The following is a 17,184-nucleotide window of genomic DNA, read 5'->3' as shown; positions in this document are numbered from 1 at the left end:
TGATTATAACACTCTCAGCATGTGCAAGAAAATCTATTGTGATGTTTTCTTCAAAATGTATAAGAAAATTACATAAGTATACATTATTCCAAGTACATGGCCAACATTGTTACACAGGGCTTTAATTTGTTTTTAAAACTTCTATGAAATGTCATACACTAACCATACCATTTTATGTTTAACCTTACAACATTTAGTTCTCCACATTTATGAAAGCAGGAACTTGTTTTAACACATTTAATTAAACCCCTTTCACATTAATATTTTCCCTTTTAAGCTCCTTGAACTTGCAATGCACTTTCATTATATATTACTTTTCCAGTAATTTATGTAAACTGTAGCTTTTTTCACTGTTTCTAGAGTGTCTGGAGTGCACTCCATGGAATTCAGACCATTGTCCCTTTGTATACATGCTGCTGATTGGTGAATACGTGCAGAAATAACCTCATTTATATCTAAGTGACCTCAGGTAAAAATATAAAGACTAGATTACAAGAATCAATAGTGCACCTTTTTAGAGCACCCTTTACTTTTAAAGGGATAGAAAAAGAAAAATATCAGTCAGATAGAGCATACACTTTTAAACAAATTTTCAATTTACTTTTATTATCAAATTTGCTTCATTCTCTTTGTATTCTTTGTTTAAAAGCAAGCATACCTAGGTAGGCTTAGGAACAACAATGCACTACTGGGAGTTAACTGCTAATTGATGGCTGCACATATATGACACTTGCCATTGGCTTACTGATAAGTTCAGCTACCTCCCAGTCGTGCATTGCTGCTCCTTCAACAATGGATATGAAAAAGAATTGAGAAAAAACATTTTTTTTTTTTGTTTGATTTTGTTTTGAAATGTATGCTCTATCTGAATCCCGAAAGAAATTGAATCACCAAACAATGTGACACTAAGAGTACACTGAGTGTAACCCAGCAGTGGCAAGCTTTCCAATATAAAATCGAGACTGACAAGTAATATAAGTAAAAATGCTTGTTAGTCTAGGAGTATACCAGTTACTATTATTACAATATACTTACAATCTCAATTATATTTTTATTTATAACAATCTCCCTACGCTGTTCCAAATGCTCCTTCCAGCCGATCCTTCTTCTTCAAACAGATGATTGGGTGAGGCAGCCTCTGCCGGTCTCCTGTATCACACTTTTAGGTGTTAAAGTGCGCATGGTCAACACCCGGTGATGTAACCAGTGATGTCAGCAGTATTGTACAATGCATGCACAGGGTACTGAGCGCAATCACGAGCAAAGCACCCGGGTAGTCCTCCGTGATAGGTAAAAATAATTCATATCATGGAGGATTTGGAAATAATTATATATTCAACATGTGATGGAATTGCAAAGAACGTATGAAAAAATAATAGATGTATATTGCGCTATTAATATTCATATTAAGCCCATTTCATTCATTAATTCAAAAGAACTTTACTGTAATCTTAAGAGGTGTGAAAGAACTATTGTATATTTCAGTTTTGGGTGACTTCCCAGATTCTATCACAATAGCATGTACTTAAAGGGACACTGAACCCAATTTTTTTTCTTTCGTGATTCAGATAGAGCATGACATTTTAAGCAACTTTCTAAATTACTCCTATTATCAGTTTTTCTTCGTTCTCCTGCTATTTTTATTTTAAAAGCAGGAATGTAAATCTTAGCAGCCAGCCCATGTTAGGTTCAGCACCATGGATAGCACTTGATTATTGGAAGCTTACATTTACTCACCAATAAGCAAGCATAACCTAGGTTCTCAACCAAAAATGGGCCGGCTCCTATGCATCACATTCCTGCTTTTTAAATAAAGATAGCAAGAGAATGAAGAAAAATTGTTACTAGGAGTAAACTACTCAACATTCTATTGTTTTTCCTCCTGTGTCTGCAGCTATTATTTTTAACCCCTTACAAGTATTAGTTAATAAAGCTCTGCATCTTCACACTGGGAACCACCATTTTGTAAGTTATATATGTTATGTAACTTTTAAACTGTGCAAAAAACGTCCTACTGTTGTTGTACCCAGCAGATTAATGATCATTTAACACACAAAAGGGCTTTTCAGGATTATTTTTTTCTATTGAAAAACATTCACAGCTGCAGGCTTTTAACACGGAGATCCATTTTGCATTGTACATCCCAACTAATTTATCCGGAAAGAAAAAAAATAAAACATTTTAGGCACAACCCCATAATGTTTGTTCATTTTCCAGATTAAATTATATATATATATATATATATATATATATATATATATATATATATATATATATATATATATATATATATATATATCATATATAGCTTTTTACAAATATATGACTAGCATATTTCAGAATTACAAGAATTAAAGGGACAGTCAACACCAGAATTTTTGTTGTTTAAAAAGAAAGATAATTCCTTTATTACCCATTCCCCAGTTTTGCATAATCAACACGGTTATATTAATATACTTTTTACCTCTGTGATTATCTTGTATCTAAGCCTTTGCCGACTGCCCCCTTATTTCAGTTCTTTTGCAGACTTGCATTTTAGCCAATCAGTGCTGACTCCAGGGTAACTTCACATGCATGAGCTTAATGTTATCTATACTAAACACATGAACTAATGCCTTCTAGTGGCCAAAATGCATTCAGATTAGAGGTAGTCTTCAAGGTCTAAGAAATTAGCACATGAACCTCCTAGAATTAGCTTTCAACAAAGAATACCAATAGAACAATGCAAAATTGGTGATAAAAGTAAATTGGAAAGTTGTTTAAAATTACATTTAAATCATGAAAGTTGTTTTTGGACTTAACTATCCCTTTAAGAAAGAAGAGCCAAAATATATTAAAAATACATTTGAGTGATGTCTAATCTTTTACAGGGTATGTCATCTGTTGTTAAGGGTTAAACGTTTTTATTTTAATGCTCATTGGTAGATAAGACATTTCTGTTAATGTTCCCTGAATATTAGTAGTAAGTACAAATAAGCCAAGGGACGCCTGAATATTAGTAGTAAGAACAAATAAGCAAATGTGTACTGATTGATTATACAATTGATACTCGTATTTTGGTTTCAATTTAAAAAGCTTTTACTCTTTTTTTTTTTTTCTGGCCAAAAAAATAAATATCCTCACATTTAAATGCAGCTTTTTCATACGGATGACAGAAAATGACAGTGTCCCTTTAATTTAATATATAACTGTAATACAATCATGATACCTGTATTCAACAGCATGTAGTGTGTGTGTTCTTTTTGTATCTTACAGTTATCTGAACTAGAACTGTGAACTTCAAGGTATCCAAGTAGGATCAAAGAGAACTCAAGTTAAATATTTTAAAAGTGTGTGGAACACTTGTTGTTTTGCCACATGCTGCGTATCCAGAGAAGTGTCCTAAATATACATTAAAAATATTCTCAAAATTCACCTACTATAGCTCAAAGATTATTGATGCAATATATTCTATAAATAATTTGAAAGGAGGAAAGAGAGAAAGTAGAGAGTGGGAGAACATGGAACATTTCTTTGTAAGTTATTGACAACTGGAACAAAAAAGCATTATAAGCAGATTACAATGACATATTTTGTGAAAAGGTCAAATGCAATAATAAAGACCCAAGTACATAAATTAACCTCACATCAACAAATTTAATTCATTAAAAAGGAATTGTCTTGTACAGTACTGAAAACAATACATAATAGAATTATTTTCAATGTAAACCCTTGAATACTAAAGGGTCATGAAACCTAACATTTTTTCATTCATGATACAAATTTTAAACAACTTTCCGATTTACTTCTATCACCAAATTTACTTTATTCTCTTAGTATAATTTGTTGAAGATGCAACAATGTAATACAGGAAGCTAGCTGAACACCTTGACTGAGCCAATGACAAGAGGTATGTGCATCCCCAAACCGCAGCAAGCTCCCAGCAGTACATTGCTACTCCTGAACCTGCCTAGGTATGCTATTTAACAATGGATAGAAAAAAAAGCAACTTAGATAATAGAAGTAAATTAAAATATTAAATGCTCTATCTGAAGCATGGACATTTATTTTCTACTTTAATGACCCTTTAAAAGTCCAGGTATGAATTATGTACAGATAAATGCTCTTTGTAATTTGGTTTTGAATATGTGAATATCATGTCAATAAGCCTTATACAATATATTAGAGGTTTATAGTATGAAAAATAAGCAGAAGTTAGCAAAATTTAAATCATTATTAGGTATACCTTTATATCCTTGTAAAGAAGAAGTTTTCTTCCTTGCAAAACAAAATATCTCTCTTGAAATTTATTTCCTGAAAGTAGCTTTGACGGATCTTCTCTGTATTTCATGTAGCCTGACTGGTTATAATGTGACATTTTCCCACCTAAAACAGTGAAAAAAATGTTGTCTGCTTTAACAATTCTATTAAAAGTGTTAAAACAATAATACCCAATACGTACGAAAAGGTCACAGTATTAAAAAGTAATTGGTACAAAATAGTATACTGTAGCAAGATTTGATTGCTTTGTTTTACACATTTTTTTATTTTTTTTTTAAATAATTTTTTATTGAGGTATAAATACATTACAACAAATAAATGATAGTCAAAAACAAAATAGAAGAGTTACAATAGTCGCTATATCTTCATATAAAGTTCGAAAATAGTAAACACAAATTGAAAACAAACCTCAAATTTTCAATTTTTTGTTACTAATTAACTTGAACATTATCAAATATTATTATGAGTGAAAATAATCGGAGTAATATAAACTTGTAGTATACAGTGCCTATTTAACATCAATGCTACCTTTGAAACAGATTTGTATACTATGTGTTTCGCTTACATTCATATTACTGCACATTTCACATATCTCACAAAATAAATTCCCTGTATAACTTTTGAATGAAGACTAGTGAAATAGACTTATGAACTTATAAAGAGTATTATGCAAACCAAGGTTAATCATAATGCATATTTTGTATTAAAACTTAAGTATATAAAGTAAATTGCTAATAAATGCGGTTATTTTTGAGGGAAACCGCGAAATAAGTTTCTGGTCTAAATCATAACGTCCAGAACACTATATAGGGATGAGGGGGGGGGGGGGAGACCAACCGATTTATACAACATAAACACTCTTGTAGGTTTATTAACAAAAAGGAAACTGTGGGATTATTATAGTATACCTGGTTAGACACTGGTACATGCAAAATAATGTTTGAATAGGAGGTGATCTCTGAGATTAATATAAAGCTAAGATTACTTCCAAATATAGGACGATTATCATTATGTGCAACATCTCAGGTTAACGATGTAAGTGTAAATCCTGCCCGGGCCCTGCACTCAGTAACAGGAAAACGCTGTCATAAATAAGTGTAATCTTGTAGATGGCATCCAACCAGAGATTCAAATGTGTAATGAACATATGCATCTCAACATTTTAGGAAAAAGATGGCTTATATGAGTATATGAGCAGTGTCCAGTCGACTGTCCAGCAAGCTAAGTCATAGTAGACAAACTTACTTCTTTAAAATAGGAGTATCAAGAACCTGAAGTTATAATCACATGTAATCTTTATAAGAAAGGCAACCCTATATTTATCTATAACTCAATAATATAGACAAGCAAACATAGCTTCGTGCAGAGTCCACTGTTAACAGCATATAGAATTACTTAGCCCAATCCAAGTCCAGGAGACATGCAAATGTGTCCCATAGTAGACATACAGGGAGTGCAGAATTATTAGGCAAATGAGTATTTTGACCACATCATCCTCTTTATGCATGTTGTCTTACTCCAAGCTGTATAGGCTTGAAAGCCTACTACCAATTAAGCATATTAGGTGATGTGCATCTCTGTAATGAGAAGGGGTGTGGTCTAATGACATCAACACCCTATATCAGGTGTGCATAATTATTAGGCAACTTCCTTTCCTTTGGCAAAATGGGTCAAAAGAAGGACTTGACAGGCTCAGAAAAGTCAAAAATAGTGAGATATCTTGCAGAGGGATGCAGCACTCTTAAAATTGCAAAGCTTCGGAAGTGTGATCATTGAACAATCAAGCGTTTCATTCAAAATAGTCAACAGGGTCGCAAGAAGCGTGTGGAAAAACCAAGGCGCAAAATAACTGCCCATGAACTGAGAAAAGTCAAGCGTGCAGATGCCAAGATGCCACTTGCCACCAGTTTGGCCATATTTCAGAGCTGCAACATCACTGGAGTGCCCAAAAGCACAAGGTGTGCAATACTCAGAGACATGGCCAAGGTAAGAAAGGCTGAAAGACGACCACCACTGAAAAAGACACACAAGCTGAAACGTCAAGACTGGGCCAAGAAATATCTCAAGACTGATTTTTCTAAGGTTTTATGGACTGATGAAATGAGAGTGAGTCTTGATGGGCCAGATGGATGGGCCCGTGGCTGGATTGGTAAAGGGCAGAGAGCTCCAGTCCGACTCAGACGCCAGCAAGGTGGAGGTGGAGTACTGGTTTGGGCTGGTATCATTGTGGGGCCTTTTCGGGTTGAGGATGGAGTCAAGCTCAACTCCCAGTCCTACTGCCAGTTTCTGGAAGACACCTTCTTCAAGCAGTGGTACAGGAAGAAGTCTGCATCCTTCAAGAAAAACATGATTTTCATGCAGGACAATGCTCCATCACACGCGTCCAAGTACTCCACAGCGTGGCTAGCAAGAAAGGGTATAAAATCTAATGACATGGCCTCCTTGTTCACCTGATCTGAACCCCATTGAGAACCTGTGGTCCATCATCAAATGTGAGATTTACAAGGAGGGAAAACAGTACACCTCTCTGAACAGTGTCTGGGAGGCTGTGGTTGCTGCTGCATGCAATGTTGATGGTGAACAGATCAAAACACTGACAGAATCCATGGATGGCAGGCTTTTGAGTGTCCTTGCAAAGAAAGGTGGCTATATTGGTCACTGATTTGTTTTTGTTTTGTTTTTGAATGTCAGAAATGTATATTTGTGAATGTTGAGATGTTATATTGGTTTCACTGGTAAAAATAAATAATTGAAATGGGTATATATTTGTTTTTTTTAAGTTGCCTAATAATTATGCACAGTAATAGTCACCTGCACACACAGATATCCCCCTAAAATAGCTACAACTAAAAACAAACTAAAAACTACTTCCAAAACTATTCAGCTTTGATATTAATGAGTTTTTTGGGTTCATTGAGAACATGGTTGTTGTTCAATAATAAAATTAATCCTAAAAAATACAACTTGCCTAATAATTCTGCACTCCCTGTATTATTGCCTAATTCTAACCCACACTTGGAAGAAATAAAGCAATATAGTAAAATGAACTGTAAAAGTGCATAATTCAGTTATATATGAAATGTAAACAAGCCAAGACTCCCCTCTAGTGACAGGATAGGGCAGATGCATCTCAAATAAGGGAATATTACATTTAAAGCTCCATTATGTAGAGTGTCTTATGGCTATATAAATAATTCAACTAATATGGGTCTAAATAACTTGTAAAATAATGGATATGTAAGCATCTAAACCATATAACCCTCAAGTTCCTCTTAGTCATGGGGTAGTATAGAAATTGAATAAACTAAAGGGTCATCATTATAGTCTAATAATCTAAAGTCATGTTTAGCTATATATAAAAAAAAAAAAAAAAAAACAATGGTACTAGAGCTACCTTGGATATAATACCCAATCAACAAATACATTTGGTAACAACATAGCTGACATCCCATTTATCTATAAACTGCATCATAAAATGTAGAAAACGTATTGTGGACTAGGGGGAAGATATATATATATTTAAGCAAACTCTTTGCCGTTTACCAGAAAAGGGGAAGATTTTAAGAAGATAAGGGTAGCAAGATCACATATAGTAACAGTGTAAGTCCAGCTAGAACTAGGCTTTGACTCCCCTCAAGTGGTGACTAATGGTAGTTGCAATTGCTATCATAAAATTTTGTTTTGGATCCTTACCCTACTGTTAATAAATGCCTCAACTAACACATGTTTTAGGAACACAATAAAGAGTATACGTTTTGCTTCAAGTCCCTAAATCACTCAGGTATCTCCAACATTTAATGCAACTGAGAGCCTAGCCATAACATAGAAATAAAGTGTACAATATAACTCGAAAATGTAATGAGTATCAATTATGAACATCTACATCAAACTTAAAAAATGTACACAAGTGTTCAACTAAAGTAAATAGTCTCTCTATTAATCAGCTGCTGAAAATAAAAGAAGTGTCCAGCAGTCCAAATATAGGAGGTTGTGTAGATCCACACAGTATTACCCTGCTTCAAAATAGGTCAGAGGCGGCCCAAATCCTATTGATAGTCTCTCTCCCTGGAGCACCTGATCTGCCGAAACATCCAAAGTGCCGCATCCACATGGCAGCATGACCATAGCCGATATTTGCGCTCTTGTCACACCTAGTCCAGCATCAGTCCTGCATAACAAAGGGAGAACGTCCATGACTTTGCAGCCACCAGCGGAAGCTGCATGCACAGTGCTTAAAAAAGGTGCCGGCGACAGGATCAGATCCCCTGCATAACACAATGGTCTTGCAAACAGCTCAAAGCCAAGATCTGCAGCAGCACAACCCACAGGTCCAAAGATATGGCTTGGCAATTCACTGACCCGGTAAATATAAGCATCTCTCTGCCGTGTGGGGTCAGAATGACAGTTCACAGACCCAGGATCAGGGGGATCAGTGTATTTACCCTGATGAATGGTTGCGTCAATAGGGTGCATATTGTGGGCGACATTCCGATCAGCTGGCCGTGTATTTTTGTCATCTGTTGCCTCTATGCCAGGACAGCATTCATTCAGTAGAAGTGTTAAGCTGGCAAAATGGTTATGAAGGAGCTGCATCACAGCTAGCCTCCAGGCATCCAGGGCCTCCGGCATGACAAATCCTCTGATCCTGTCTCAAGCTAGAAATGTCTATCCGGGAGTCCCAGTAATCCCCGGTATGGCTGTATAGAAAAGGAATCCCCAACAATGTAAAAAAGGTTATTTTAAGTGTCAATAAACACCATTTATAGCATATATAACATATAGAAGCCAGGAGCTCCTGACATGCACGTCCGATCTCTTTGATAGCTGGCTCCGCCCCCTGTTTTACAGATTTAAAAAAAAAAATTGTTTTATAAATTTTACTTACAAATCATACATACATACTACTATAGCAATTCATACAGGTATAGTATGTAAAAAAGTAATGAAACTTTCTACAACTAAAGTGCTTCTTCATACAGTTGACAGATAAATACTAGGGATGGGCAAATGTGTTTATATTCAAATTTGAATGTTAGAACAAATATTATTGTAGAAATTCGAATTACATAATAGAATGTTGAAAAGAATGAATATTCTTAAAAATTCTATTATCGAATATTATTTATAGTTTTCAATTGTCACATTCGAATTTGAATGTCACATTTGAATGTCACATTCAAATTTGAATGTCACATTTGAATGTCACATTCAAATTCGAATGTCACATTCGAATGTCACATTCAAATTTGAATATTACATTTATGAAACACAATTGTAGACTAGAAATACTATTTCGAATTTGAATGTTACTTTCGAATTCGAATGTAGCATTCAAATTCGAATATTACATTTAATAAACACAGTTGTAAACTAGAAATACTATTTCAAAATGGAATGTGACATTTGAATTTGAATGTCACAATCGAATTCGAATATTACATTTAAAAAACACAGTATTAGACTTGAAATACTATTTTGAGTTCGAATGTAACATTCAAATTTAAATGTAGCATTCGAATTTTAATATTACATTTATTAAACACAGTTGTAGACTAGAAATACTATTTCGAATTTGAATCTTACATTCGTAATCGAATGTCACATTCAAATTTGAATATTACATTTATAAAACACAGTATTAGACTAGAAATACTATTTCGAATTCGAATGTCACATTCAAATACGAATGTCACGTTCAAATTCAAATATTACATATATAAAACACAGTATTAGACTAGAAATACTATTTCGAATTTGAATGTTACATTCGAATTTGAATGTAGCATTCATATTTGAATATTACATTTATTAAACACAGTTGTAAACTAGAAATACTATTTTGAATTTGAATGTGACATACGAATTCGAATGTCACATTTGAATTCGAATTACATTTAAAAAACACAGTATTAGACTAGAAATACTATTTCAAATTCAAATGTGACATTCGAATTCGACTTTAGCATTCAAATTCAAATATTACATTTATTAAAGACAGTTGTAGACTTTGAATTCGAATGTCACATTCAAATTCGAATATTACATTTCGAAATTGAATGAATACATAGCTAAACATTCTATTATTCGAACAAATATTTTCAAATTTTATTGAAAAATTTGAAAACGAAAATTCAAAAATAGAATGTTGGAATGTTATATAAACATTCGAAATTCGATTTCAACAAACAAATGTATCAAAATTTGTTTTAAATTTTGAATTTTTAGAAACATTTGCCCATATATACAGTATCTCACAAAAGTGAGTACACCCCTCACATTTTTGTAAATATTTTATTATATCTTTTCATGTGACAACACTGAAGAAATTACACTTTGCTACAATGTAAATTAGTGAGTGCCTGTTTAACAGTGTAAATTTGTTGTCCCCTCAAAATAACTCAACACACAGCCATTAATGTCTAAACTGTTGGCAACAAAAGTGAGTACACCCCTAAGTGTAAATGTCAAAATTGGGCCCAAAGTGTCAATATTTTGTGTGGCCACCATTATTTTCCAGCATTGCCTTAACCATCTTGGGCATGGAGTTCACCAGAGTTTCACAGGTTGCCACTGGAGTCCTCTTACACTCCTCCATGACGACATCACATCACAGAGCTGGTGATGATAAGAGACCTTGCACTCCCCCACAGATGCTCAATAGGGTTTAAATCTGGTGACATGCTTGGCCAGTCCATCACCTTTACCCTCAGCTTCTTTAGCAAGGCAGTGTCGTCTTGGAGGTGTGTATGGGGTAATTATCATGTTGGAATACTGCCCTGAGCCCCAGTCTCTGAAGGGAGGGGGATCATACTCTGCTTCAGTATGTCACGGTACATGTTGGCATTCATGGTTCCCTCAATGAACTGTAGCTCCACCAGTGCCGGCAGCACTCATGCAGGCCCAGATCATTACACTCCCACCACCATACTTGACTGTAGGCAAGACACATTTGGATATGATGCTGAGCATGTGCACTCAACTTCTTTGGTTGACCATGGCGGGGCCTGTTCTGAGTGGAACCTGTCCTGTAAAACCGCTGTATGGTCTTGCCCACCGTGCTGCAGCTCAGTTTCAGGGTCTTGGCAATCTTCTTAAAGCGTAGGCCATCTTTATGTAGATCAATAATTCTTTTTTTCAGATCCTCAAAGAGTTCTTTGCCATGAGGTGCCATGTTAAACTTCCAGTGACCAGTATGAGAGAGTGTGAGATTGATAACACCAAATATAACAAACCTGCTCCCCATTCACACCTGAGATCTTGTAACACTAACGTGTCACATGACACCGGAGAGGGGAAATGTCTAATTGGGCCCAACTTGAACATTTCCACTTAGGGGTGTACTCACTTTTGTTGCCAACAGTTTAGACATTAATGGCTGTGCGCTGAGTTATTTTATCACTTATCACTTTTGTGAGATACTGTGTATATATACTGTGTGTGTATGCCTGTGTGTATGTGTGCCTAAAGTTAGATTATCCATTGAAACATAAAAACTAAATGTTTATTTTGACAGTAGATAAGAACTATATACAGTATTTCCTATAAAGTGCAAGCTTAAAGGGACATTCTGGTCAAAATTTAAATGCACAGAGATGAATTACATCTTTCAATAGAAACATATTTGCAATATACATGTATTGACAAAAATGCTCCTAATAAAAGTTATCACTGTTTTAGTATTAACATTTTTCTCTGCAGGTGCTTGTGAAGCATAGCTAGATATTCTCAGTGCACCAGCATTTTAAGTACTACAGCTGCTCATAGCACCAGTGGGTCTTGTATCATGTCTGCAATTAACAAATTGAGTCATTGCCAGATGGTACAAACACCTTAGGCTCTCTGAGCAACTGCTGTGTTTAAAATGCTGGTGCACAGAGCATGCTTTAAAATACACTTTGAAACAGCTATAGCTTTTACTAGAAACATTTTTGCTAATAGATGTATAATACAAAAATGTTTATATTTAAAACTGAAATGCATCCATGTGGATTCCAGTTTCGGCTGGAATGTCCCTTTAATTCAATTTATCCCAAGCATTACTCCCACCTTGTTTGTCATTGCCATCTCTGTTACAAAGTTGTAATGTTGTATGATAGTTAATATTTTAAAGATCCTATGTATAATTGATAGATACTGAATTGTATTGATATTTAATCAAGAAAAATGTTCGATATGTACAAGACGTTTTGCTGGTACATCTGATGCTCGTTTAAAGGTCAAATTTAAAGATTAATGATTCAGATAAAAAATACAATAAAAATATCAATCTGCATTTCTTCTTCTTCTTTGTCTTTGTGTTCTTGGTTTAAATTTGTCCCCTTTCAATTAGTGTATAATAAATTAGGCTCCAGAGTGTTGATGTGTCTTGAGCATCATTTGGCAGAAATGTGCATAGTAATTAGTAATGCTAAAGTAACAAATGACCTGTTCTCAGCTAAAGCAAAAGGCCATTACTCCTTACTAATTCTTCTTGACCTGTCCGCAGCTTTTGACACAGTTGACCATCCTCTCCTCCTAAAAATACTACATTAATTTGGTATCCGAGACACAGACCTCTCCTGGTTTGCCTCATATCTCTCAAGCCATTCATTTTCAGTTTCCTTTAACACCATGAGGGATATTTATCAAGCCGTCAACCGCAAATACGCTGGAATTCCGCAGCGTAATTTGGCGAGCCTGATTCACCCCATTTATGAAAGCCTACAGACCGGTAAAAGTTGAAATTTGTGACGTAACATACGATCCACCGGTCTCAGTCAGACACAGATCGATGCTTACGTCATTACAGATGTTCCGAATACAAATTTGGCACTATCTGACACCTTTTGCCAATTATCAAACTTCTAACCGGTACCCTCGCCACTATTCCAGCCCAGCATACCTGTTTTTCAATCCGCCACCTTGGAGGCTGTGGTTGCCATAGGAATCAATGGGAGTCTGAAAGCAGCGAAAGCATATGTTCGATGCTGCCCGATATCCCATTGATTTCTATGCTAGAATAAAAGTTACGTTTACACCTAACACCCTAACATAAGCCCCAAGTCTAAACACCCCTAATCCGCCACCCCGACATCGTCACCACCTACATAATGTTATTAACCCCTATTCTGCCACTCCCCGATACCGCCGAAACTAAATAAAATTATTAACCCCTATCCCGCCGCTCCCCGAGCCCATCGCAACTAAATAAAGTTATTAACCCCTATACTGCCGCTCCCGGACCCTGCCAAAACTAAATAAAGTTATTAACCCCTATCCCTACGCTCCCAGACCTCACCGCAATGAAATAAAGTTATTAACCCCTATACCGCCGCTCCCGGACCCCGCCTCAACTAAATAAACATATTAACCCCTAAACCTCTGGCCTCCCACATCACTACCACTTACTAAACCTATTAACCCCTAAACCGCCAGTCCCCCACATCGCCATAAACTAAATTAAGATATTAACCCCTTAACCTAACAACCCGCTAACTTTACATTAAATATTAACTCATCCCTATCTTATAATAAATTTAAACTTACCTTTAGAATTATAATAAAATATATTAAACTATTAATTAACCTACCCTAACTATTATACTAAAATTACATTAAACTATATTAAAATATTTATGAATCTACCCTATTATACTAAAATTACATTAAATTACATTAAACTATATTAAAATATCAATTAACCTACCCTAACTATTATACTACAATTACATTAAACTATATTAAACTATTCATTAACCTACCCTAGTATACTAAAATTACATTAAACCAACAATTAAATTAACTATATTACAAATTTCAACACCTAACCCTACTCAAGTTATTTAAAGCTACTAAGTTACAAAAAAATAACAACTAAGTTACACAAAATAAAAAAACACTAAGTTACACAAAATAAAAATAAATTATCAAATATTTAAACTAATTACACCTAATCTAATATCCCTATGAAAATAAAAAAGCCCCCCAAAATAAAAAAGAGCTGATTTCTTTGGAGTAATGCCCCGCAAAAGACCCTTTTAAGGGCCATTGGCAGTTTAGTGTAGGCTAGGGGTTTTTTTTATTTTGGGGGGCTTTTTTATTTTCATAGGGATATTAGATTAGGTGTAATTAGTTTAAATATTTAATAATTTATTTTTTATTTTGTGTAACAGTGTTTTTTTATTTTTTGTAACTTAGTTGTTATTTTATTGTAACTACGTAATTTTTAATAGTAGATTTAAATAATTTGAGTAGGGTTAGGTGTTTAAATATGTAATATAGTTAATGTAATTGTTAGTTTACTGTAGTTTTAGTATAATAGTTAGGGTAGGTTAATTAATAGTTTAATGTAATTTAATATAATTTTAGTATAATTGTTAGGGTAGGTTAATTAATAGTTTAATATATTTTAATGTAATTTTAGTATAATAGTTTGGGTAGGTTAATTAATAGTTTAATATAGTTTAATGTAATTTTAGTATAATAGTTAGGGTAGGTTAATTAATAGTTTAATATAGTTTAATGCAATTTTAGTATAATAGTAAGGGTAGGTTAATAAATAGTTTAATATATTTTATTTTAATTCTAAAGTTAAGTTTAAATTTATTATAAGATAGGGATGAGTTAATATTTAATGTAAAGTTAGCGGGTTGTTAGGTTTAGGGGTTAATAGCTGAATTTAGTTTATGGCAATGTGGGGGGCTGGCGGTTTAGGGGTTAATGGGTTTAGTAAGTGGTAGTGATGTGGGAGGCCAGGGGTTTAGGGGTTAATACATTTATTTAGTTGCGGAGGGCTCTGGGAGCGGCGGGATAGGGGTTAATAACTTTATTAAATTTGCATGGGCTCCGGGAGCGGCGGGATAGGGGTTAATAACTTTATTAGAGTTGCGGTGGGCTCCGGGAGCGGTAGGATAGGGGTTAATACATTTATTAGAGTTGCGGTGGGCTCTGGGAGCAGCGGGATAGGGGTTAATACATTTATTAAAGTTGCAGCGAGGTCCAGGAGTGGCGGGATAGGGGTTAAACATTTTATTATAGTGGCAGTGTTTAGTGACAGGGTATAAATAAAGTTGGGAAAAAGCCGAATAGCAGCGAGATCGATGACTGTTAGTTAAATATGGAGAGCGTATTCAGGTCCGCGGCTGCGATGTTAGGCGAGCGTATTGATGCCGGTGAATGCAGCACAGTTGATGGCTTGATAAATAGGCCTCCATATCTTGCCTCTCTCAGTTGGAGTACCGCAAGACTGCCTCTCTGCAATTTCCTCTTGGGTGTCTTCACACTACCTCCAACTCAATCTGTCCAAAACTGAGCTGCTTCTTATCCCCCCCTTCTTCGAGACATCCAACACCTGACATTTCTCTGATGGTAGGAGACTCTATTCTCAACACCTCACCCCAGGTCCGCTGTCTTGGGGTCACACTAGACTCAGAACTCACATTCAACCCACATATACAAGCGCTTACCAAATCCTGCCGTTCACACCTACGCAACATTTACAGAATTCGTCCCTTCCTTACTCAAAAAACTACAAAAATACTTATTCATTCCCTCATTTTGTCATGCATTGATTATTGCAAGCTACTCCTAAATGGCCTTCCTCTCCTCCCTTTAATCTATTATGAATGCTTCTGCTGGACTCATCAGCCTAAGTCGCCGATCTACATCAGCTGCTCCACTCTGCCAGTCACTACTCTGGCTCCCCATACACTCCAGAATACAATTTAAAGTATTAACTCTAACTTACAAATCACTCAACAGTCTAACTCCCAGCTATATTTCCTCTCTCATCATGAAATATTACCCATCCTGTCCTCTTCGATCAACCTCTGACCTACGTCTCTACACTCCTGTTATCTCTACGTCCCACTCCCGCCTCCAAGACTTCACATGTGCTGCTCCTGTTCTCTGGAACTCTCTACCCCGCACCATGAGACTGTCTCCAACCTTGTATAACTTCAGATGCTCCTTGAAAACTCACCTATTCAGAGAGGCTTACCATCTCTCCTCCATCCCTCATCCGAAACAAACTATTACATGTACATGAACTGCCTGACTCACTGCTGCAACTACAACCGATGTAGCCAGCTACCCCAACCTTATGTCTCTGCACCCTAAACCTATAGACTGTGACTCTCCAGAGCAGGGCCCTCTTCTTCCTGTACTAGATTTGTTTAGTTTTGTTATGTTTTGTATTTTATCACAAATCTTTGTCATTGTATACCCCTATCATTTTACCCAGCACTACAGAATTTGGCAGCACTATACAAATAAATGATAATAATAATAATAATAATAATAATAATAATAATAATAATAATAATAATAATAATAATAAAAGCAACCTGTAGAGAGAGGCTTGTAGTGCAGTAGCAATGGTTACTCTTTGTTAAAAATCTATGGTAAACTAAACTTATTAACAGAACATCTGTATAGCACCCCGACCCCATTTCATTTTCAGGTGATGATCATGCTAAGGGTTATCATCTGCCCGAAGTACACACCACATTCAGTGTTTGTTGAGGAGAGGCACTTATAGGAGCCCTTATTCTCACCTTACAACATTTGCAATGTTTGTTCTCATTTCTCTGTCATTAATAGGGAATTTCCATAAAAATGGTAGTAACATTGTTATGTATGTATGGTATTAATGGAAATTGCTCTTAATGGGCCCCTGTTCCCTAAAGACAGAAAAAAAAAAAAAAAAAACACAATATGCCTTACATGAAAGGGGGGATTGCCAATTTTAAGATTAGGGGTATAATGCCCCTTTAGATAGCAGGTAATTGCCCTATAGCAACCAACTGTTTAAAGGACCACTCAATGCAGTAGAATTGCATAATTATAAGACAATGCAATAACCCCTACTCTGAATTTTAAATAAGCAGTAGATTTTTTTTCTGAGAATAGTATTTTTTCTCCCATTTTTGGACCCACTGTATCATG

General features: G+C 35.3%; 1 protein-coding gene across 1 annotated transcript in view; it reads right to left on the bottom strand.

Annotated features, from left to right (window-relative positions):
- Nucleotides 1-17,184, bottom strand: part of ARAP2 (ArfGAP with RhoGAP domain, ankyrin repeat and PH domain 2) — a 626,699-nt gene that overhangs the window by 82,889 nt on the left and 526,626 nt on the right. Inside the window, exon 28 of the mRNA XM_053704072.1 lies at nucleotides 4,226-4,365. Within this exon, the coding sequence (XP_053560047.1) occupies nucleotides 4,226-4,365 (140 nt within the window). The remainder of the gene's footprint in view (nucleotides 1-4,225; nucleotides 4,366-17,184) is intronic.

This window comes from Bombina bombina, chromosome 2 (assembly GCF_027579735.1).
Source record: "Bombina bombina isolate aBomBom1 chromosome 2, aBomBom1.pri, whole genome shotgun sequence".
Lineage (NCBI taxonomy): Eukaryota > Metazoa > Chordata > Amphibia > Anura > Bombinatoridae > Bombina > Bombina bombina.
The sequence above is the reverse complement of the archived record's forward strand: the minus strand, read 5'-3'. Positions and strand labels throughout refer to the sequence as shown.